General features: G+C 40.4%; 1 protein-coding gene across 1 annotated transcript; it reads left to right on the forward strand.

The window, feature by feature from the left end:
* The first annotated feature begins 517 nt into the window (after positions 1–517).
* LOC137271900 (sodium- and chloride-dependent glycine transporter 2-like) lies at positions 518–22517 on the forward strand. Its single transcript, XM_067804286.1, has 15 exons — positions 518–638; positions 8388–8519; positions 8995–9216; positions 10551–10716; positions 10915–11053; positions 11363–11495; positions 13153–13178; positions 13736–13839; positions 14049–14173; positions 14334–14446; positions 14725–14856; positions 15007–15106; positions 20718–20818; positions 21596–21751; positions 22326–22517. The coding sequence occupies exons 1-15, from the start codon at positions 518–520 to the stop codon at positions 22515–22517; spliced, it is 1962 nt and encodes a 653-aa protein (XP_067660387.1).
* The last annotated feature ends 955 nt before the right edge of the window (positions 22518–23472 follow it).

Below are 23472 nucleotides of genomic sequence, written 5' to 3' on the forward strand. Positions count from 1 at the left end.
ATAAGATCGATCTGTTACTTCGCCAACTGCCAGGGTGGAGAAAACAGAAGCCGTTAAGGTGCTTTGATATCCAGATCACTTTTAGCTGCAGATATGTGGGGTTGAACTCTGATTTGAAGTAGTGGAACCAGGCTTGGCACTTCAGGGAAGCGGTTTTCATATAGAGGGTGGAACACACAATTGCGCCTGACTGAGAATGAGGGTTCGACTTCTGGATGGGATTCACTAACAAAATCACTAGAATCTGTACTTAACCGGGAAGGTGTAATCCCAGATATAAGATATGGTGAACTAGTTTATCATGCAACACTAAGTTATATTCACGTTATGGTAATATACATATAGCTGAAACAGAAACACAAACTGTTGTCAATGATAGACATATGAATCCCGTCTATCGTCTACTCAACCCTACTGTTTATTCAACATAATCCATGATTCCCCTTCAGTGTACCTGGTTTCACAATGTGTACCTCTTCCTACAGTTATTCCCGAATTATTTATTCACCAGAATGAGATGGTTGAAGAGAGAGAATCCTGGGGAAACAAATTCCAATTCCTGCTGTCCTGTGTGGGGTACTCTGTCAGTCTTGGCACCGTCTGGAGGTTCCCCTACCTCTGTTACAGGAATGGAGGAGGTATGTATTGACGAGCTGTTCCTTAGCCTGTAAAAGAATTTGCAGACAAACTTGGTTTGTGCATCAAATGCATGTTCCGGGATATCACTCTATACCTTACTCCTTACTCCTCGCCGCGAATAGCTGCAGTATTCGTGATGCGCCGCAATACACCCCCTCCCTTCCTCTTCCACCCTCCCACCCTCACTCACTCACTCAGCAACGACTCGCGTTTCAAGATGCCTTCACAACGGTGGTGTTCAAACGAACATAAATGTCGCAGGTTCGAGTCTCTTCTTGTCCGAAATTTGATGAGACGGAGTTGTCTTAAAAAAGCTGTTTATTGTCTGTAATTATATCAACATTATTAAATGATGTTGTTATTAAATATTGATATCTGTCTGTATGCCTCGTCTGAGGCTGACAGATGACAAAAAGGAGTGAATTCAAATTGTGCTGACAGACAATTGTTAACATAATGGTTCATACGTAAAATAGACAATATATTTATAACCACATGTGCTACGCATGGTAGTAGCACTTTAGCATGAGAGAAACAGTCACAGATATGGCGCGAGGTCAGTGATCCGTGAAATACAGTGATCTCTCATGATATGAAATATGGACCTTTCACACATTCTCGTACGTGCTAAAATAGTGCAATATTCAAGTTAGTAATCGCGATAAGCAGGATACTAGTATTTACATTATGCGCAATCAATACGCGGATTTACTAGCTTTGTGATTACATTGCCTGATTTATAGTTAAGTAATACAATTAGGTATAATTATTACACTAGCGACTAAAGGTATTTATAGAATGAACATACATGTACAAGGAGAGTACCTTACCTGTAATTATAGCAACACTATTAAATGTTGATATCTGTCTGTATGCCGTCGTCTGAGGCTGACAGATGACAATAAGAGTGAGTGAGTGAGTGAGTTAATATTTTACGTCACATCGGCAATATCTCAGCCATATCGTGACGAGAACATTTAATACTGAAATGAAATATATGTCTAGTATAAAACCTGTCAACGAAGGACAGTAAATCAACTAGAATATCACAGATGAGAATATAAAACTAGCAACTATACCTAAAACAATTTATCTACAGAGGACAATACAAGATAAAAATGGGCTATAGATTGCTAACAACTGAAGGTAGATCACCATACTAGGGACCATGGGGACTTACAGTACCTTTGCTACCTGCATGGACCCTAGCTGGATTTACATCATCCCCTCAGCCGTCAGCAATTTCGGAAATCTAGCCATACAATAAAAAACACTTATACTACGATTAAAAAGGTGGAAATTTAGAATTTACTTTGAATGTTTGTGGACTTACGTACCCTCTCAGGAGGACAATAGTTTTACAGTACTTCAACCCCCTTTGAGGATACAGCCACTAACAAGCACAGTTATGAATTTAAACTTCCAATAATAAAATATTTATCTATTTACAATTCGGTCAATAAATATAATTCTTTTAAGAATGCAATGATTAAATGAGAGCTTGTGTTATTAAAAAGATCCTTCAGAGTTCGTGAATTAAAATACTGATCCCTTGTAATTGAATACTCAACACAGTCAAGCAGGATATGCTTGACTGTGATTCTTCCATCACAAGGATTACAAAACGGAGGATCCTCACCTTTAAGCAAATATTTATGTGTATATCTTGTGTGGTCAATACGGCATCGTCGCATGATGACCTCCTTAAATCTGGACTGACAACCCAAGTAGGCGTAGCCAATATACGGTTTTATTTCATGTAATTTATCAATACCTACTTGAGTCTCCCACTTCTTCTGCATCAGATCACGGATATACGTTCTAATGCTAACTTTGTAATCTGAATATGGAAGAAGAAGTGTTGTCACAGATTTCTTGAGTGCTGCCTTGGCAGGAAGATCGGCCATCACATTCCCAGAAATACCTACGTGACTGGGTAACCAACAAAAGACGATGTCATATTGGCCTGTAGCAAGAGTATTATACAGTTCAATAATTTCAATTAAAAGTGGATGTTTACAAGAAATATTTTTAATAGCCTGAAGGGAAGAAAGAGTGTCCGAATATATTATATACTGTTTACGTTTCGGGTGTCTTTGAATATATTTGAGAGCTGTTAATATGGCGTTAGCTTCTGCTGTAAAAATAGAACTATTATCTGGTAATCTAGAAGATATTGTTCTGGATCCAATGACAGTAGCACAAGCAACTGCACCATCGTCCTTGGACCCATCTGTAAATAAGGATTTATAATTGTTATATGTATGTTTCAATTGATTATATTCTTCTTTATACTGTTATTCATTCGTTTCTGATTTTTTAAATGTAGTTAATGTTAGGTCAACATGTGGCCTAACCAACTGCCAAGGGGGAGAGGAAAGAAGACGGAAAGGAGCTATATTGTCCAGCTCAATACCAGCAGCAGCAATAAAAGGCTTTATTCTGAGCCCAAGAGGTGGAACAAGAGAAGACTTCTTGCTAAACAAATCCTCATAAAGAGGATTGAAGACACAGTTATATGCAGGGTTAGATTCGTTAGAGTATAGTTTTGTGATATATTGTAAAGATAATTTAATACGGCGTTGTGCAAGAGATGGTTCATCGGCCTCAACATAAAGTCTGTCAATAGGAGAAGTTCTGAAGGACCAAAGACAAAGTCTTAGACCTTGGTGATGGACAGGATCAAGAAGTTTAAGATTGCTTTTGCAGGCTCCACCATAGACGATGGAGCCATAATCAAGTTTAGAACGAACGAGTGATCGATACAGATGGAGTAGAGTAGCTTGATGCCCTCCCCATTTTGAAATTGAAGTCAAGTGCTTTCAGGCATTTAGTTTTAAGAGATTTAATATGTGGTAAAAAAGTTAAATGTGAATCAAAGATTAGACCCAAGAATTTGGCTTGCTTCACAACTTTAATGGGCGTCCCATCTAGAGACAGTTCAGGGTCTTTATGGGGTTTGTATTTACGACAAAAATGTATGCAGTTAGTTTTCGATTTTGAAAATTTAAAGCCGTTTTCAAGACACCATTTATCTATTTTGTTTAAACACAACTGCAATTGCCGTTCAATGGTATGCATATTTTTACCACGACAAGAAATATTAAAATCAACCACATCAATTGAATCGTTTAAAACTTTTGATAAACTGTTGATCTTGATGCTAAAAAGAGTGACAGATAAAATACTGCCTTGTGGAACACCCTGATTAAAATCAACCACATCAATTGAATCGTTTAAAACTTTTGATAAACTGTTGATCTTGATGCTAAAAAGAGTGACAGATAAAATACTGCCTTGTGGAACACCCTGATCCTGACTGTAATGATCAGACAGGGTAGAACCCACACGGACCTGGAATTGTCTGTCATTTAAAAAGTTGGCTATGAATTGAGGCAAACGACTCGCAAACCAAAGTCATGTAAATCCCTCAAAATACCATGATTCCAGGTTGTTTCATATGCTTTTTCAAGATCAAAAAAAGATAGACACAGCATGTTGTTTCTTAATTAGTGCGTTTTTCACAAATGATTCCAGTCGCACTAAGTGATCGACAGTACTTCTGTTTTTACGGAAACCACATTGTATATCTGTGATACGATTATTTGTTTCCAAGTACCAAACAACTCGATTATTTATCATGCGTTCCATGGTCTTGCAAACACAGGTAGTTAGTGAAATAGGTCGATAATAGGACGGATCCGTATGATCACGTCCAGGTTTAGCTATTGGTACTACTATGGCGTCACGCCATGAAGAAGGAAAGTTACCCGATGTCCAAATATCATCAAAAATATTGAGAAGAGTTTCTAGGCAGGATTCCGGTAAGTGCTTCAGGAGTTGATAATGTATGTTATCAGCTCCAGTAGCAGTATCATGAGCTTGATCAAGAGCAGTATGGAGTTCACGAATAGAAAACGTTTCATTATAATCTTCTCCATTATCAGAATTGAAATTAATAGTTTTCTTTTCTTGTTGTTTTTGATATTGCTGGAATTTTGGTACATAATTTGAAGAGGAAGAGTCTTTAGCAAGGGTTTCACCCAGTTTATTAGCAATATCTGATTTATCAGTAAGCAATTGATCTCCATGTTTAAGATGATGGACAGTAGATTTAGTACCTTTACCTTTGATTTTCTGAACCATGTTCCATACCTTGGACATAGGTGTCCGAGAATTTATTTTGGACACATAATTTGGCCAAGATTGGCGTTTGTTCTGTTTAAAAGTACGCCTCGCTTTAGCATTTAAAATTGTAAATTTGTTTAAATTATGCACCATCGGATGGCGACGGAAATAATGTTCTGCCTTTTTCCTTGCCTTCCTAGCTTGTTTGCACTCATCGTTGAACCATGGTTTCCGTATGTTTGGAACTACAGAGGACTTTGGTATACATTCATTAGCTATGGAATTCAGTTCATCAGAAAAAGATTTAATAGCATCAGGAACGTCAATAAAACGTTCTGGTTTTAGTTTTTCAGCACAGAGTGTTTCATATATAGCCCAGTTAGCCTTTTTAAAATTCCGTCTTGATGATGGAGGAACATCAGATGGAGTTACAGCTTTTAATATAGTAGGAAAATGGTCACTTCCACTGAGGTCATCGTGGACTGACCATTCGAATTCATTTAGTAGTTCTGAATTTGTCAATGACAAGTCAAGAGCAGAATAAGTCCCTGTCCCAGGGTGTAAATATGTGTTGGAACCATCATTATAAATACATAAGTCATTGTCAGAACAAAAGTCCTCCAACAATTTACCTCTAGTGTTTGTATTTACACTAACCCAGAGTGGGTTGTGCCCATTTAAATCTCCCATTATAATACACGGCTTCGGGAGCTGATCATATAGAGCTTGAAGATCGGTTTTGGCAAAAGCCGAAGATGGTGAAATATAAAGAGAGCATAGCGTAAACGCTACATGTAAAGTAATTCTCACTGCAACAGCCTGCATGTTAGTATTAAGTGAAACAGGGGTTTGAATAACGTTTTGTTTGACTAGAATGGATGATCCGCCAGTGGCCCTATCATCCGGAGGTGAAAAACAATGATATGCATTAAAATGACGAAGGTCAAATGTATCTGTTTGTTTTAAATATGTCTCCTGGAGACATATCGCTGAAGGTGTGAAATCTTGGACTAATAGCTGTAAGTCATGGAAATTTGTCCTCAATCCTCTGCAGTTCCACTGTACAATATTATTGGAATAAACTCTCTTTTGGGGGGATTTATTGGGGATCTACCCCGCACTCTTTTGGAGGGCGACAAGCTATGTGCCCTAGAATGGACGTTTTCAGAAACGTCCATATCTTCAAGAGACCCATATTTATTGTACAGCTGAATTTTATTTTGTGACCCCTTAGGAGCTCTGCTACTGTGTTGTTTTAAAGCATCAGGCTTTGGCTTCGGTTTACTTTTCACCGTTTGTTGACTATCAGATGTTGATTGAGACCTTGAATGTGACAGAGATGATGATGATTTGTGGTCAGAAGACGACTTTGAGGTACTAGGGAGTGGTTCCTTAGTCTGAGATGACATAGCAGGGTACAAAAGCTGTGGAGAATCGCAATTTACCCAAGTCAAGGTAGTTTGGCAGCCTGTGGATGATTTTGTTATTTTAAAGCGTGACTCCAATGTTGTTTTTGCTACTGCAGCATAACTTTCTGGAAGATCAGATCTTTTTACTATACTTTTGGCCTCAGAAAAAGAGATATTTTGAGTGAATTTGATTTTATTTATTTCCATTTGTTCTTTCCAAACAGGACATTGTTTAGAAAATGAGGAATGGTCGCCTGAGCAGTTGGTGCATTTCTTAAAATCACTGGTACAATCTTCGGACAATGTACAAGTATTTACACCATGGCCGTACTTTTGACATTTAAAACATCTGAGCGGGTTCGGAATGTACACGTCAACCTTGATGTTGCAGTAACCAGCCTTCAATGATTTTGGAGCTGTCGGAGATGAAAAGGAGAACAGGTAAGCATTGGTTGGAACACTTTCATTGTTTTTACGGACTGAAAAGCGTTTGACGTCAAGCACACCTTGATCTTTCATTTCAGTCATGATGTCAATTTCTGTCATGTCAGAAAACATCCGATCACGGTCTCTGATGATCCCTTTGCTCGTGTTTAACGTCTTATGAGCAGATACAGTAACCGGAATTCCAACAAACGATTCTATGCTCATCAAATTGACTGAATGCTGCCGTTTCCCACACCCAACCTGCAGTGCACCTGAACGAAACCGTTTAATGTTCTTAACTTCCCCAGCCAATACCTTGAATACCTTTGGCAACTGCGAACGGGTTCAATTTTAGAGGCGTTTTATCAGCAGATTCAATAACAAGAAAGCGTGGCCAAAACTCAATTGATCTGGACGGTCGAAGGTCATTATCATCAACATCATGTTCAAGAGGACGTTTGGTTTTTTTTGTGGGGATTTCATAAGCCATATTTAGGGTTGAGATTTCATCATCCGAGCTCCCCACCCACCACGGAGTATTACAAGGACAATGCTAAAAACAAGCGGATCTCCAGCTTGCAGCACCAAGGATACCCGGATGATATACTCCAGCAGAAAAAATAAAAGATTAATAGTTTCACCAGATTGGCCCATGAGCCACCGCCTTCTGGCCACAGAATTTTGACAACAAATGTCAAAATAAAAAATATTTTAGATAATATAGCCAAGTCCAAAGTTATAACAATTCTAAATGATATGTGTGCATTGAAAAATATAACAATACTCCATGCACAGGGCTTGGCATGACCAGCCGATTGGTCGAACCGGGCCCATTCGACCACCCGTCTAGGCGAAGTCAGGGCCAAAGTGGTGTATTGAGCAACAGGAGCACGATTGCAGGCCCCTATTGCCCTCAACCACCAGGATCCCCTCCTCCGCCGACACAGGGCCGCAACCCACGGCAAACGGGTTGGTGGGCCAAATATCCCCCCGGGTCCACTACGAGGGTGTTGGCGAGCTCTTGGCGTTACCCAGCACCCACCACGAGGAGGTGGCTCGCCACGGGTGCCTGACAATAAGAAGTGAATTCAAATTGTGCTGACGTCACAGACAAAAGCTCGTGAATTATTATTTGATTGTTGAGAGGCAGCCACGGTACAGACGAAAGAAGATTCTGAAGTAAGAAATACGGATGCCGACGACATAAATTGTTTACCAAGTACAACATACTCGTAATACAGGTCTACCACGCCTCGAGAGCGAGCAGGTTTATTTAAAACTTTACAATGCCAAAGCGCATAAAGCCGTATACTACTACCGTAGATACACTAGATAAATTTATGTATGTGAAGGATTATCAGGACATATCACCACAGGGGACGAGTTGTCAATAGCGTTGTTTGTGTATATTTTTAACGTCGCACTCGTCAATAAAAACAGCGGTTTATTTTGGAGACAGTTGTCATCTCTTTTTTCCAAAGTTTGTCTAATGTTTTCACTACATTCTGCGTTAAAATGAATGTTTGATCATGAACAGACTTGGAGTTTGATTCATCGGTATCATTTTCACCCAGATTGTAGTTTATCAGTAACCTGGGTGGTTTGAATCAGACCTCTCAAGAACTTATGACTAACAAAGACGAAAAGGTGTTTAACCTGCGTCATAATTATACATTATAAATAAAATAATAATAATAATTGTTTTAAAACTTAAACTACATTTCAGAAGCGTGGCACATGCAATGATACCAGTGCGTGCTAGTACTTTGTCCAGTTTGTTTGCAGCCACGTTCCTCATCCCTTACACGATAATGCTGGTGGTGGTGGGGATGCCGATGCTCTTCATGGAGTTGGCTCTTGGCCAGTTTGCCTCTGAGGGACCGATCACTGTGTGGAAGCTCTCTCCTGCATTCCATGGTTTGTTCATAAACATTTATGGAACATCAGTACTTCATATATAGAAGACTCTATAGACATCTGCAGCACTATGCTTATCTTGCACCATGAAAATGGTATTATATTTTGAGTGACCTACCTGTGTTCAGTAAATCTGTTTCAGCATTGAAAAGCACGTGTAATTCAAAAATATTATCAAACTTCCCTTTGCTCTTCCACTGCTCTATTTATTCAGGGGCGGTGGGATAGCTTAAAGGTTAAAGTGTTCGCTCGTCCATTGATACAGTATACACTGCAAACGTGAATGAATGCAGCTTTACGTCGCATTTAACAACATTCAGCAATACATTGGGTTTCACACGCTGTACCCATGTGGGCAATCGAAACGGGGTCTTCGGCTGGACGAACGTCGACCACCCCGTCTTCCCGATACAATATAGATGAACATATACAGATTTATTGTCAACAGCTGCGTTTTATCTAATACTGGTTTCAGGTGTTGGGGTTGCTATGGTGATCACCAGCGCCATGGTTTCCATATATTTCAACGTCGTCATCATGTACGCCGTCTATTACATGTGTGTCAGCTTCGTCAACCTCGACCACACAGTTCCTTGGGGGTCATGCGGCAATTCCTGGAACACAAACTCTTGCAGGACAGACCCGTATCCAGATTTGTCGTCTATGACCGAAGATAACAAAACAATGACTCTGTTGAGTAAGTGTACGAATACCTTAAAACTACTGGCAAACAAGGATAAGTTGAACCTCGACCTGACAATTGACCTGTATTATTATGCATGAATGCGCTCTCTGGCGCTTGTCCTTGTGAACGAAGGGGCCCCAGGTTGTTCGAATGTTATCGATTTGCTACACCGGTTAAGTGAAAGTCTTGTCAGCAAGACGTGTGAAGCTACGCTCGTGCACTAGCCTACATCTGTTCTCCCTTTCACAAACAAAATGGCTTTGCTCATAGCCGTGCACCGCCTTCTCGTAAACGCGTTCTCTACGCCGGTCCAACTTATCATCCCGTGATAGTACAAAATTGTGAAAGCAGCTCATACCCTCGCACTTAAAAATATAATGTGGGGATACAGTTCAGATTTACGACTCCACCAAGTAACACTAGTAGAGAAATAAGAGACAGCAGCAGTATGTAATAGATCTAATAGAACTAGTAGTAACATATCAAGATTTGTTGGATTTCCTGTCAGTAAATGTCCTATTAAGCTGCAACAGCAGTTTTGCAGCTATTCTAGGCTAGAAAAAATATTTTTCCTCTGGAAACGAACGCAATAACATGGATGGCGGAAACTTAAGTCAGTTGCTGAAGTAAAGTAAAGAAGATATTCAGAATCTGAAATCAATAGATTTAATTTCCGTCAATTATGTTAACATTAAATCATTCAATGACTGTTATGAAAGGTTCAGACAACTGTACATCCTCTTCCCAAAGACGTTACTCCTGTCATATCTTTCTGCGTATGAAGATATCACAGGACTAACGTCTGTGGGAAGAGAATGACAGCAGTATTATGCTGTAGGTAAATGAGCAGAAAATCCACATATCCCAACAACACTATTAACAGTCCATGTTGTCAGATAATACAAACGTGCTCCTAGGAGAGCATTACATATTATTAATGATCAGTTCCCATATTTCTGATTTGGGTGAAAACAAAATACGGTGTCCTGTGACATTTATTTCGAAGATATTTGACCGCTTTTGGCCACGGCATCAGGACAAATCACAATCTACATACAATAGGCTCTCCAAAGAACTGTAATATGTCCATATACGAGATGAGGCATAACTCGACCCTCAAACCTGCTCTGCTATACAGAAAATAGCTCTACAATATATGCTTTGCGAGAACCACTCTTTGAAAACAAATGTACCTCGCTGTTCAAGGCATCATTAAACACTTCTTGTCACAGATGTCTGAGAGCACAGGCGTATAGTTCCGTGAATAGTTGCCACAATACTTCGTTCTCAAGGCAGTCGTTTTTATTTCTTCTCCACATTTATCATCACTCTTCCCCGTTTTACAGACATACTATACAAACAACCATGTGTAGATGGCCTCCTCAGTAACATATCCGACGTCTACAACGCCACTTTCAACAGCACCGACGACCTCAACTCCACCATGATCCAAGACGACGTTACCAAGATATGCCACATCAAATACACCACAGCCAGTGAAGAGTACTGGGAGTAAGAATAGTTTATGCTTCTGGTGGAATAATCTGAGTTGTTTGTCCTCCGATATCTGAACTAAGTTTATCTCTTACCCAAGAATCGAAAATAACGCTTTCAGTTGGTTCTAGTATTTCAACGCAGCTAAACACTGACACAATTACATTGATGCTATAATATTACTATTTGTTTATAAAGACTCTGATTATATTTTAGACGCAATGTACTTCGTCTCCATGAATCTGATGGGTTGAAGGATTTGGGCGGGCTCAGTCTGAAGAACACCATGTGTCTGTTTGTCTCTTGGCTCCTGATCTTCGTCTGTCTAAAGAAAGGAATCAAGTCATCAGGCAAGGTACTACAACACAAACACATGTTTTTCAATCTCTGGAGGATAAATACAACCAGAAGCTTGTTTCTGTCACTTATGTCTTATAGGCGTGTGCCACTGACGGTGGAGGAACAGTTTATGATTGTATTGGCCTTATGTCTCAGCGTCACTCACATGCTCATTGGTTTTATCAAAACTTGACTAGGAGTTACTGGATGGTTACTGGGTGGAAAACTACGAATGATTTACGACCAAATGACATGTTGAGGTCTATTCTACTCTCGTGTCTGTACGTCGTCAGTTGATATTTACAGGCTCATGTTTCCTTCTCAGATAGTGTATTTCACCGCCACCTTCCCCTATGTCATCATGTTGGTGCTGTTGGTGAGGGGCCTGACGTTGCCAGGATACGAGAAAGGCATCGCTTTTTACATGAAGCCCATTTCCCACTTCTGCTGTCATGGTCGTGATATTACTAAAAGCGGCTCTGTCTACCTCAAGGACAGTTTTAAGTCAAAAGAAGACAGTCAAAGAAGACAGTTCGTTTAGTGTCCGTTTCGGTTTCGTAAAATGCAGTCTGACTGAGGCTGAACTTCACACTTCCATTTACATCACCTAGAAACGGCATGCCTACAAAAATGTACTGCATGACTCTAGCTCAGTTTACTGAAACGTGATTAGTACTTTGCCCTCTAATGGTGCCCCTTCCATTTTCAAAATATTATCAAGTTTATTTAATACAAAATTTTAAACAAAAAATTGTATAGTCCCTTATTTGATCTTTCTGAAATGCACCACCAATCATCCGGTTCCTGGCTCTGGACTACAAGGCAACAAACTTACTCGGTTCTACTCTTGTATTTGTGTCTCCATCGATGTAGTCAGAATACCGAAATATACACCTCATCAAAAGTAACGCACCACCCACATTTTAAGAAAGTTGTGGTACATAAAGATGACTGTGCAAAAGAACATGGTATTCAAAGACCGTTAAATGGGATACTTGTGATCTTTAGGTATCTTTCTCAGTTCTCATCGGCAAATCACCTGTAAAAAATGGTAATACATGAGTTTGAGGCAACATCTTTTAATGACAACAATACCAGCTAAAACAAGCCCCTGAAACGTACTGCCACCCACAGTTATTAAATGAACACCAGACATCGAATGTGCATAGAAACTGAACCTTATATGGGACAGTTTCACACAGAGAAATGTCTTGTGTATCCACCTCTGGCAGCAATGGTCACTCTGACACGACGTATCATGCTGTCATGAGCCTCCGCATCCTCCTCAATGGTATTCTGTTCCACTCAAATTCCTGCAGGGAATTGACTGGAGATTCCCTCTGCTTGACTTGGCGGCCCAGAATGTCCCACAGATGTTCCAGGGGGTTGAGGTCAGGGCTTCGAGCTGCCCATGGCATCGTGTCTATGGCATTGTTCCTGAGAAAGTGGCGAACTGCATGGGCTCGATGAGGTCTAGCATTGTCGTCCATGAAGACAGGTCGGATTGCAAGATTGCGGTTGTCAAAATGAGGCACCACATGTTCATTCAGAATCTCATTCTGGTATCTCTGTCCATTAAGATTCCCAGGAATGATGACCAGATCAAGCTTGCAGTCAAAGGAACAGGAACCCCACACCATGACACTACCTCCTCCAAAGGGTACCTCCTCCTGGATGTTTCCCTGGTGATAAACTGCTCCTCTTGGCCCCAGACACGTGCACGGCTGTCTGTAACGTGCAGGAGGAAGAGGCGTTCGTCGGACCAATGAATGCGCCGCCATGATCTAATGTTCCACCCCTGCCTTGCTGTGCACCAATTGAGACGATCCTGTTTGTGCCCCGAGGTCAGTAGTTGTAGTTTGACTGGATATCTTGCTCTCAGACCTGTAGCATGAAGGCGTCTCCGGACAGCGCCGGTGGACAGTCTTTGGAAAGGGTGCCTTAGGTTCGGTAGCTGCTAACCATAATAATAGGTAGTTATTCCAAAGAAGAAAATGTATGAAGATACATTTGAGACGGGTATCATATACCACAGTGCTTGCATGATGCCATTCAGTACATGGAGTACATATACAGTGTTGAGGATCATCGGACTAGCAAGTGATTATCTGTTAGAATTACACGAACTGACAACAAGAGAAGCTGAATTCAAGTGATATTCGACATACACATTAGCTGCTGTGGAAATGCAAATTGGATTTAGCCCTCATTCCTCGACTATGCTTGTCGTAAGAGGCGACTAGCGGCATCGGGTGGTCAGACTCGCTGACTTGGTTGAGAGAATGGCATCGGTTCCCAATTGCGCAGATCGGTGATCATGCCGTTGAAGACTGGATTGCCTGGCCCGACTCGATAATTTACAGACTGCCATCATATGTAGCTATAATATTACTCAGTGCGGCATAAAACTAAGGTAACGAAATAATGAAATTGGTATGTGTTTTTAGGGGTTGCTTTCTTGTCTTCTTTTTTTTGTCTTTATAGTTTATGTTTTTGCTTTTATGTGCGAAACATATTCAGGACATATAGCAGACTGATCTTTTTCTGATCAACCATCCACACGGTGTCTTTGTCAGGACTGGTGACTGATTATATGACACACTTAATTTTTTAAGACAAAAGTTACTTTTCGTTTCTGCTTACAAATATGAATATGATACGTGTATATGAGAAGGAGAAAGTGTGGTACATTCTGTAGGTATGGGGAGACGCAGCCACTCAGGTCGTCTACACCCTAGGTCCTGGATTCGGTGGGTTATTGACTATGTCCAGCTACAACAAGTTCAAGAACCACTTTGAACAGTAAGTATCCTGTCGTGTTTTGACGTTATCGGGATACACTTCCACCCGTTGACACCCACATTTAATTGGATGGAAAGAGTAAGGAACTTAAAGCATCAACTCCTCATCCTATATTATGTAGTATAAATTAATGTGCTGAAATATTTTTGAAATGTAGTTTTCTGATCTCTTCGTTGTGCCACTGGACCACTATGCTTGTCTGATTACAGTGATACTATTATAGTCGGCATCGTCAACTGTTTGGGGAGTATTCTGGCAGGCTTCATCGTCTTCTCCATCCTTGGATTCATGGCCTACACAACCAACCAGGAGGTGCAGAACGTGGTGGACCAAGGTGTCTGATGTTCACAGATTCAGGACAATGTGCCTTCAATATGATTTACAGGTTTATGAGGAAACAATATGTTAAATGCTGGACTTTCTCGTTGATAACGTCTTTGTAAAATTAGGGGTCGATAGACAGGAAAATCAAACTCTCAATCCTCTTGTTTCAGGTCCTGGTCTCGCTTTCATTGCTTACCCAGAAGGCATTGCGAAACTTCCGCTCTCACCGCTCTGGGCCTTCCTGTTCTTCCTCATGCTCATGACTCTCGGGCTTGATACACAGGTGGGAAACAAGTCACTCGCCTTGAGTCACGTAGAAAAACAAGTTTTTTAACAGTTCTCCGTGTTTGTTATATAATAATAATCAGATTGTTTGGGCGCTTAGAGTATGCATTGTGCATGAAGCAATGCCCAATGCATGATAAATGGACCATTATTATTATATTATTGTCATAATACATCGACCCCATTTTACTTCGAGATAGTCGTACGTTCGACATATCGGTTGTTGTACCAAATATGGTCACTGTGTATGTACAAATAAATTTTATTTTTGAGTAGTTTGTACTAGTGCCGACCGTGTTCAGTGGAATCACAGACATATTTCCTCGTTTCCTGCGTCCACACCAAACGGCCGTCACCGCCATTTGCTGTCTGACTGGCTTCATCCTCGGCTTGCCCCAGGTCACTAAGGTGGGTCAAACTAGCAACAGACGTTATAACACGTTCCCATTAATGAAGAGTGACCAATTATAACCCGGATCTTCACTCCGGTTCATCTGAAATACACTTGATACCTTTTCAAAAAACGTTTTTTGAATTAATTGGGTCTTTTTCTCCAAGGGTGGTATCTATGTGTTGACCCTGATGGACTGGTACTGTGGCAGCTACAACCTGATGCTGGTAGCTCTGACAGAGGTCATCTGTATCATCTATGTATACGGTATGTACTGTCTGAATTGTCTATCATCTCCAGCCACTCTCTTTAATAAATTAAACACTGTGGGGAACGCTCTGATGCGACGTCCAGGCCACACAATAAATGTTTGGACAATTGGATTTGGGGCAAGGACGAAATGCAATGACCATTATATGACAGCATCATTAACTATTTGATAAAAGAGCATTACAGAAGTGGCACTTCGAATAACGCCTTATGTGGTTATGTTACCTGGAGAGGGCCCCCGCCCACACACTACATCAGTACTGTCAACTTTCACCCACTACATGTCTTCAATAATTCCTATTCTCAGCAAGAAAGAAGTTTTACTTACATTAACAGAAATTATGCCGAACAGCAAAAGAATGTAGAACAATTAGTCGTTCTATGAATAGAGCCGATTCTTAACAACGTGGTCAGGATTCTTTTGTTTATAACTCCATGTTCTTATTGCCGAGTAGTGGCGACATTTAGTCTTTGAGTGAGTTTTTACACCGCTTTTAAGAATGGTCCAGCAATATAACGGGTGGGGACACCAGAAATGACCTTCACACATTGTACCCATGTGGACAATGAAACCCGGGTCTTCATGGTGACCAGCGGACGGTTTATCCATAGGCTAGCCCACTGCTCTTTACACGAGTAGACCACCTGATGGAGCACGACTCCTCTCAACACAGTAGATCTGTTCATATCAGTGGAAATAATATAACCGAGATCGGACAACACTACACTACATACAATGGCGGCTTACAATCTACATTTACAATTGAAATGTAGATCACCAGCAACTACTGAACGGACTGACAAACCTCAAAACGAGTAAACATATTCAAGATGCTTCAGATTCGTCACAAGATCCCTTTCAGGGGTTCATCCATATTGGGCAAAATAAAAAAGTGAAATGTTTCTCGGGCATCGGCGCGTCGCTTTTATTTGAGCGCGTAACAGTTTTTTATTGCCATTTCATAAAAAAACCCGACTTGCTCCTTAGCATCCATTTGTCTGTAAGAACGAGTGCTAAACGTCCTAGGATGTATTTTTGAGAGAATAAATATAAATGATGCGCTTCTCCCGCGTCACTTTTTCTGTCATAAATTAAATAAAAAGTCCTACCGCTCTCGTTACTTTAGAAAATAAATTTGCCCGAGAAACATTTCTTATTTTTAAACGCAGCCTTAATTAAAATACAACCTAACGAAACCGCCCTTATGTCTTTATTTTTAAGACCAATGTGTGAACTTTTAGAGTTACCAAAAATATCCACAAGACTATTAAAGGTCATATGCAACGTAAAACACAACTTTGCAGATTCTGGTACCTTTCGGTATGCATTTACCGAAACAAATCATAAAAAATGCCAATTCAACCTATAAAGTTGAAAAAAAACGCTATGAAAAAAAAGCCCGCGAAAATCGGAGTTCAAACGTTTCACTAAATTCCCCCCGAGAAACTGGTTTCAACAGCTGTGCTGCGCTGCCTGCCTGTCTTCTAAAGACAATATGCAATACACAGCTTCGATCATTGACCACGTGCAATTTGAACTTAACACCTATCAGACTACACGACATAAACAAAATAAGTTGATTTATGACTCGTTCACCCGAGTCCCGTGTCTGCCACATTATGTAGTTAGGCAGGTGTGATACACATGACATGTTTTTATGTCTGTGGGTTGCAAACATACTACATTCATTTTTTTCGGATGACTGGATCTGACGGAAACTGGTGCAAACTCTTGTCAGTTTCAAGTCCTACTTTAATTTGTACTTGGACGAATGACAGATTCCAGCCAAACAGTAGTTTACCATCTCTACTGACATGATTTTTGATTGGATCGAGCGCAAATTCAGAGAGCATGTATTTTCCAAACCCAACATCTCTATACATTCTTCATGGATAACGACTTCTTTTAGTGTATATGATTTCGTTTGACATCAGTATATGAATCCATACTGAAACGACGCATCAAGTACACAAAAAAAGTTATTATCCATAAAGAATCTTACTTTCTTGTGACTGGCTATACGTCTAAAATGCCCATCAAACAGATCATCTTTCTGTACACACAATGAACCCTCAGCATATCAGCAAATGAAACAGCCAATCAGAATCCGTCGTTACACTTGTGTGCACATCCACCCGCTATGACTGGGTTCGGTCTCCCGAGGGCTTCGTTTCGGGGGAAGTAAGCCCAAGTACAAAAGCAGCAATGTATATTAGATGTCATGAATAAGTGTGTTTTAATTATGTTTGAGTGAGTGAGTGGGTTAACATTTAACGTCACATCGGCAGTATTGCAGCCATATCGTGACGAGAGCATTCTTAAGAAAGAAATCTATGTATGTCATAAAAACCTGTCAACGACGGACAGTAAAACAACTAGAATATCACAATAAGAAATAAAACTAGCGTGTAAAGTTAAAACTAATATTCATATTCAGACAAAACAATATAAAAACAGGCTATATAGATCACCAACAACTGAAGGTAGATAACCATACTAGGGGCCATGGGGACTTACAGTACTTCTGCTACCTGCATGGCCCCTAGCTGGATTTACATCATCCCCTCAGCTGCTGGTGATTGTATGCAAGATTAGCCACAAATTAAAATGACACATATTCTACGGCTAAAACAAAATGGAAGGTCAAATTTGACTTCAAATGTTTTGGGACTTACGTACCCTCTCAGGAGGACAATAATTTTACAGTGCTTTAACCCCCCTCGAGGATACAGCCACTACCACTCTAAGTTATAAATTCAAACTTCCAAGAATAAAATATTTATCTATTTACAATTCATTTAGCAAATCTAATTCTTTTTAAAATGCAGTAATTAAATGAGAGCTAACAGAATTAAAAAGATCTTTCAAAGTTCGTGAATTAAAATATTTATCCCTTGTGATGGAATATTCAACACAGTCAAGCAGGACATGCATGACTGTGATCCTTCCATCACAAGGGATACAAAACGGAGGATCTTCACCTTTTAATAGATACTCGTGAGTATACCTCGTATGGCCAATGCGAGATCGTCGCAGAATGACCTCCTCAAATCTGGACTGACAACCCAAGTAAGTATAACCGCTATAAGGTTTCGGGTGTCTTTGGATATATTTAAGAGCTGTTAATATGGCGTTAGCTTCAGCTGTAAAAATAGAACTATTATCTGGTAATCTAGAAGATATTGTTCTGGATCCAATGACCGTAGCACAAGTAACTGCACCACCGTCCTTGGACCCATCTGTAAATAAGGATTTGTAATTGTTATATGTATGTTTCAATTGATTATATTCTTGTTTATACTGTAATTCATTGGTTTCTGATTTTTAAATGTAGTTAATGTTAGGTCAACCTGTGGCCTGACCAACTGCCAAGGGGGAGAGGAAAGAAGACGGAAAAGAGCTATATTGTTCAGCTCAATACCAGCAGCAGCAATAAACGGCTTTATTATGAGCCCAAGAGGTGGAACAAGAGAAGACTTTTTGCTATACAAATCCTCATAGAGAGGATTGAAGACACAGTTATATGCAGGGTTAGATTCGTTAGGGTATAGTTTTGTGATATATTGTAAAGATAATTTGATACGGCGTTGTGCAAGAGATGCTTCATCGGCCTCAACGTAAAGACTGTCAATAGGTGAAGTTCTGAAGGACCCAAGACAAAGTCTTAGACCTTGGTGATGGACAGTATCAAGAAGTTTAAGATTGCTTTTGCAGGCTCCACCATAGACGGTGGAGCCATAATCAAGTTTAGAACGAACGAGTGATCGATACAGATGGAGAAGAGTAGCTTGATCCCCTCCCCATTTTGAATTTGAAACCACTTTCAACAAGTCAAGAGCTTTCAGGCATTTAGTTTTAAGTGATTTAATGTGTGGTAAAACGTTAAATGTGAATCAAAGATTAGACCCAAGAATTTGGCTTCCTTCACAACTTTAATGGGCGTCCCATCTAGAGACAGTTCAGGGTCGTTATGTGGTTTGTATTTACGACAAAAATGTATGCAGTTAGTTTTCGATTTAGAAAATTTAAAGCCGTTTTCAAGACACCATCTATTAATCTTGTTTAAACACAACTGCAATTGCCGTTCAATTGTATGCATATTTTTACCACGACAAGAAATATTAAAATCATCCACAAATAACGATCCATCAATTGAATCGTTTGAAACTTTAGATAAACTGTTGATCTTGATGCTAAAAAGAGTGACAGACAAAATACTGCCTTGTGGAACACCCTGATCCTGACTGTAATGATCAGTTTGTTTGATTGGCATTACTAGAAGCTGGTAAGTGATAAGAGGGTAAGATTCTTTATGGATAACAACTTCTTTATTGCATATGATGCGACGTTTCGGTATGGATCCTTATACCGTTGTCAAGCTTTAAGTGATGTTGGAGCAGTAGGTGAGGAGAATGAAAACAGATAGGTATTGGTTTGAATAGTTGTGTTGTTTTTACGGGTTGTGAAACGTTTGACATATAATACACCCTGGTCTTTCATTTCGGAAGCAATATCTAGTTCAGACATGTCTGCCAGCAAGCGATCTCGATCACGAACGATTCCCTTACTCGTGTTCAGTGTCTTGTGGGCCGTGACAGTAACCGGAGTGCCAACGAAAGTATCAGTGTTCAAAAGGTTCGTTGACTGTTGCCTTTTGGCGCACTCGATCAACAGAGCACCAGAACGTAATTTTCTAATATTCTTTACATCACCGGCAATGCCTTGGATACCCTTAGACACCGCAAAAGTGTTTAACGTTAAAGGTGCATTATCTTTGGTCTCAATGACAATAAAACGTGGCCAGTAGTCAATGTGTTTAGACGGTCTGAGGTCATCAACAGGGTCATTTTCAAGAGGACGTTTGCTCTTTTTAGTGGGGGTTTCGTAAGCCATGGTAAGTTATTCAGGGTTCATCATCCGAGCTCCCCACCCACCACGGAGTATCACAAGGACAATGGGGCCTCCAGCCTGCAGCACCAAGGATACCCGGATGATATACTCCAGCAGAAGAATTATGAATAATTGATCCACCAGATTGGCCCATGAGCCATCGCCTTCTGGGCATAAGACTCTAGGCAAAGTTCTAAACGTCATAATTCAAATCGAACATGTTTATGAAAATATAACCAAGACCAAAATTACATCAATTTCAAATTATACTTGTGCAATGATAAATATATATAGATTCCATGCACAGGGCTTGGCATGACCAGCCGATTGGTTGAACCGGGCCCATTCAACCTCCCGTCTAGGTGAAGTAAGGGTCGAAGGGGTGTGCTGAGCAAAGGGAACGCAGTCACAGGTCCCCAGTGCCCTCACCCCCCAGACTCCCGTCCTCCACCGACACAGGGCCGCAACCCACGGCAAACGGGTTGGTGGACCAAATATCCCCCCGGGTCCACTACGGGGTGTCGGCGAGCTCTTGGCGTTACCCAGTTACCCAGGAGGTGGCTCGCCACGGGTGCCAATTTTGTTTGATTTTTTGGTTGCATGTGACCTTTAATTAGTCTGTTTCGGGATGCATACTATTCAATATTAAAGAATTTTTGAAGTACGATCACAAGGTAACGATTACAGAACGTTTAGTTGTAATCTTATCTTGTACAGGTGTGAAACAGTTCATGGAGGACGTCAAAATGATGATTGGCCACAAGCCCAACGCCTACTGGATCATCAACTGGGTCTTCCTGACTCCGTTTAGCTTACTCGTATGTTTTTTCTGCTTCTTGTTGTTTGGGAACTGAGTCTTTTACATTTTTGGCACTTTCACAGGAAGGACCAGATCCTAGTGTGTTTTAATTTTTTTCATTAAATCAAATCCTGGATTCTAACCAAGACTCTCAGAGTCAGGAACCTGACTGAAAGCAAAGTCATCCATTTCACCAACGCAACCATCGAGCCCTCAAGATAGACCCGTCAGATCGGTCTACGAGCACAAAATACTTAACCTTGGCTACCAGTTATCTGACTTTCATTTTGTGGTTGCCTCGACAGAGCACTGAATCTGTGCGCTGACAGTTAGGTGCCTGACTCTTTTGACTTTCGGATGGGAAAAACGTACAGAGAGAGGAAGAAAAAAGGTGTTTTTAAGTGTTTGAGACAATTATTAATACAAGATATTTCACTTCCTCTGAGAGATACGATTCTAACACAATCGACAAGTACTTCAATGGAAAACAGTGAAGGGTGTATTCAATACTGTACCGTTCCATTTAAACATTGAATTTATTAAAAGAAATTCAATTACTTGATAAAAGTTTATGTGTATTGTCATGAGTATATGGATTTTAATTTTGCGAGAATGAATGAATAACCTTGATTATTAGTGGCCTTAGAAATGACTGAACTTATCATCAAAATGTATATTGTTATAGTAACGATGTGACTCTTATCTTGACTGACTGACTGACTGACTGACTGACTGACTGACTCTGGGGGTATGATCTAGAATACAGAATGTTACAGGTTTCTTGCATTTATTCCAGTTCATCATGATCATGTCGGCCACTCAGTATACTCCCGCCAACTACGGCGACTACAAATTCCCGGCGTGGGCCGAGATGATTGGCTGGTGTATGGCCGCCGCTCCTGTCGCCGTTATCATCGTGGTTATAGTGATCTACATCTTCAAACTAGGGCCTGTAAGTTTTGGGTTGTATGTTGTTTGAGTTGCAGCAGCATTGTTTAGCAATATTTTACCTGTATGACGGCGATCGGTCGAATTTAGTTTGTGATGCGCATCCTCAATAATCTCTAATCTATACGTTCCGATAAATCTCCACTATACCCTGGATGCGTCTACGGCTCGGCCCGATAATTTTATTACCTCCCTTTGCTGACTCCGCATTATAACAGCAGCCAATCAGTTCAATACACCTATGTCTTTCGCACGCCGGTTCTAAGCGATACAAGTCCCTCTGATTCAGTCAAGAGTTTCGACATGGTAGCCGGAATTGGCCCAAGGGTTTAAGTGTTCGCTCGTTACGAAAATCAACATTTGATTCCTCACAAGTGTGCAGTGAGTAAACTCTATTTCTGCCTCTTCGTGATATTCTTGAAATGTTCATAAAAGTAGCGGAAGACCATACTCGCTCTCTCCTTGATGGTATGTTATGAATCATTAAATGTTGAACCTGTATATCAATATATTCATTCTAAAGCTGTCGCTCTCTCGAACATGTTCGTATGATTCACATGAAACGTCTGTCTATTTAGAGGAAAGCCTTCTCCCCAAAGAGCAGCTGGGGACCTGCCAACCAGGAAAACCGCACAGGGAGATACCTAGTCAGTCCAAATGTTTATGGTACTGCTGGACACGTTATCGACGCAGATAACGAGATGGAAATGTCACCAGTCGACTCCAACAGAGGATCAGACAATCCTGGATACTACAGTGATAAACTATAAATACAAAGAGTGGACATGAACAAAAGGGCCTGAACAAGAAAACTTTCTTGCGAGTGAAAATGGATAATATAATGATCCGTCATAGTTCCTTGGCCAAGATAAAACTAGCAAAATATAGACGTTTTTCTCTCGTACCTGAAAGATGTGGGTACCTCTATGCAACTATAACATCGCTACACACTATTATATTACTAAAGACTCCGCATATATAGGGCCGCACTAGGGCCCCCTCTAAATCAGGGTATCTTAAAACATGAAGACAAAAACCTACATTTTCCCATGTTTCAACCTTAAGTTTGAGTTTTTTTCATATTCGGGTTTCGGCATTTGAATCCAGAATCTGATATGTTTTTCAGATTCGAGGTTCAGTAGAGAAATGTAGGTTTGGATGTTCATGTTTTTAAGATACACAGGTTTACTAGGGGCCCCTAGTACCTTAGGTAACCTTACATTAGGAGGGGGGAGATAATGTACATTGACACTATTTGGTCATAATCCCCAATCCCGAATCCGTTTCTAACTTCATGTTCTTTTCACAAGAAAGGTGTAGCGTCTGAATCTGTCCATCGCGGTATACGACAGACCCAAAGCATCCTTTTGTTTTGACGAGGAGTATTTGGATGTCGGGCCTAAACCCACTTCCCAACATCGTCTCAAACTAAGATGTTGTCTGAAAGCAAAGCCAGGGTTATTGCAAAAATTACTCTCCCGTGGTCGTGCAATATTTTGACACTAGAGTAATACCGCTGGACCAGTTTGCAAGGTAAATGGGTAATTTTGAGTGTTAATAGAGCGTTGTGCGTTAACTGTTAAAACATTCCACGACTGGCCTGGTTGATTCGTAATTGTGGTTTCTATACGATATCACATTACACATTGCGATAGAGTAATTCCAAACAGTAGAAGACATTCTGTAGTATGGCATTTACAATGGTAATTTTTTCTTTTTTGTAAT

Source organism: Haliotis asinina, chromosome 2 (assembly GCF_037392515.1).
Source record: "Haliotis asinina isolate JCU_RB_2024 chromosome 2, JCU_Hal_asi_v2, whole genome shotgun sequence".
Lineage (NCBI taxonomy): Eukaryota > Metazoa > Mollusca > Gastropoda > Lepetellida > Haliotidae > Haliotis > Haliotis asinina.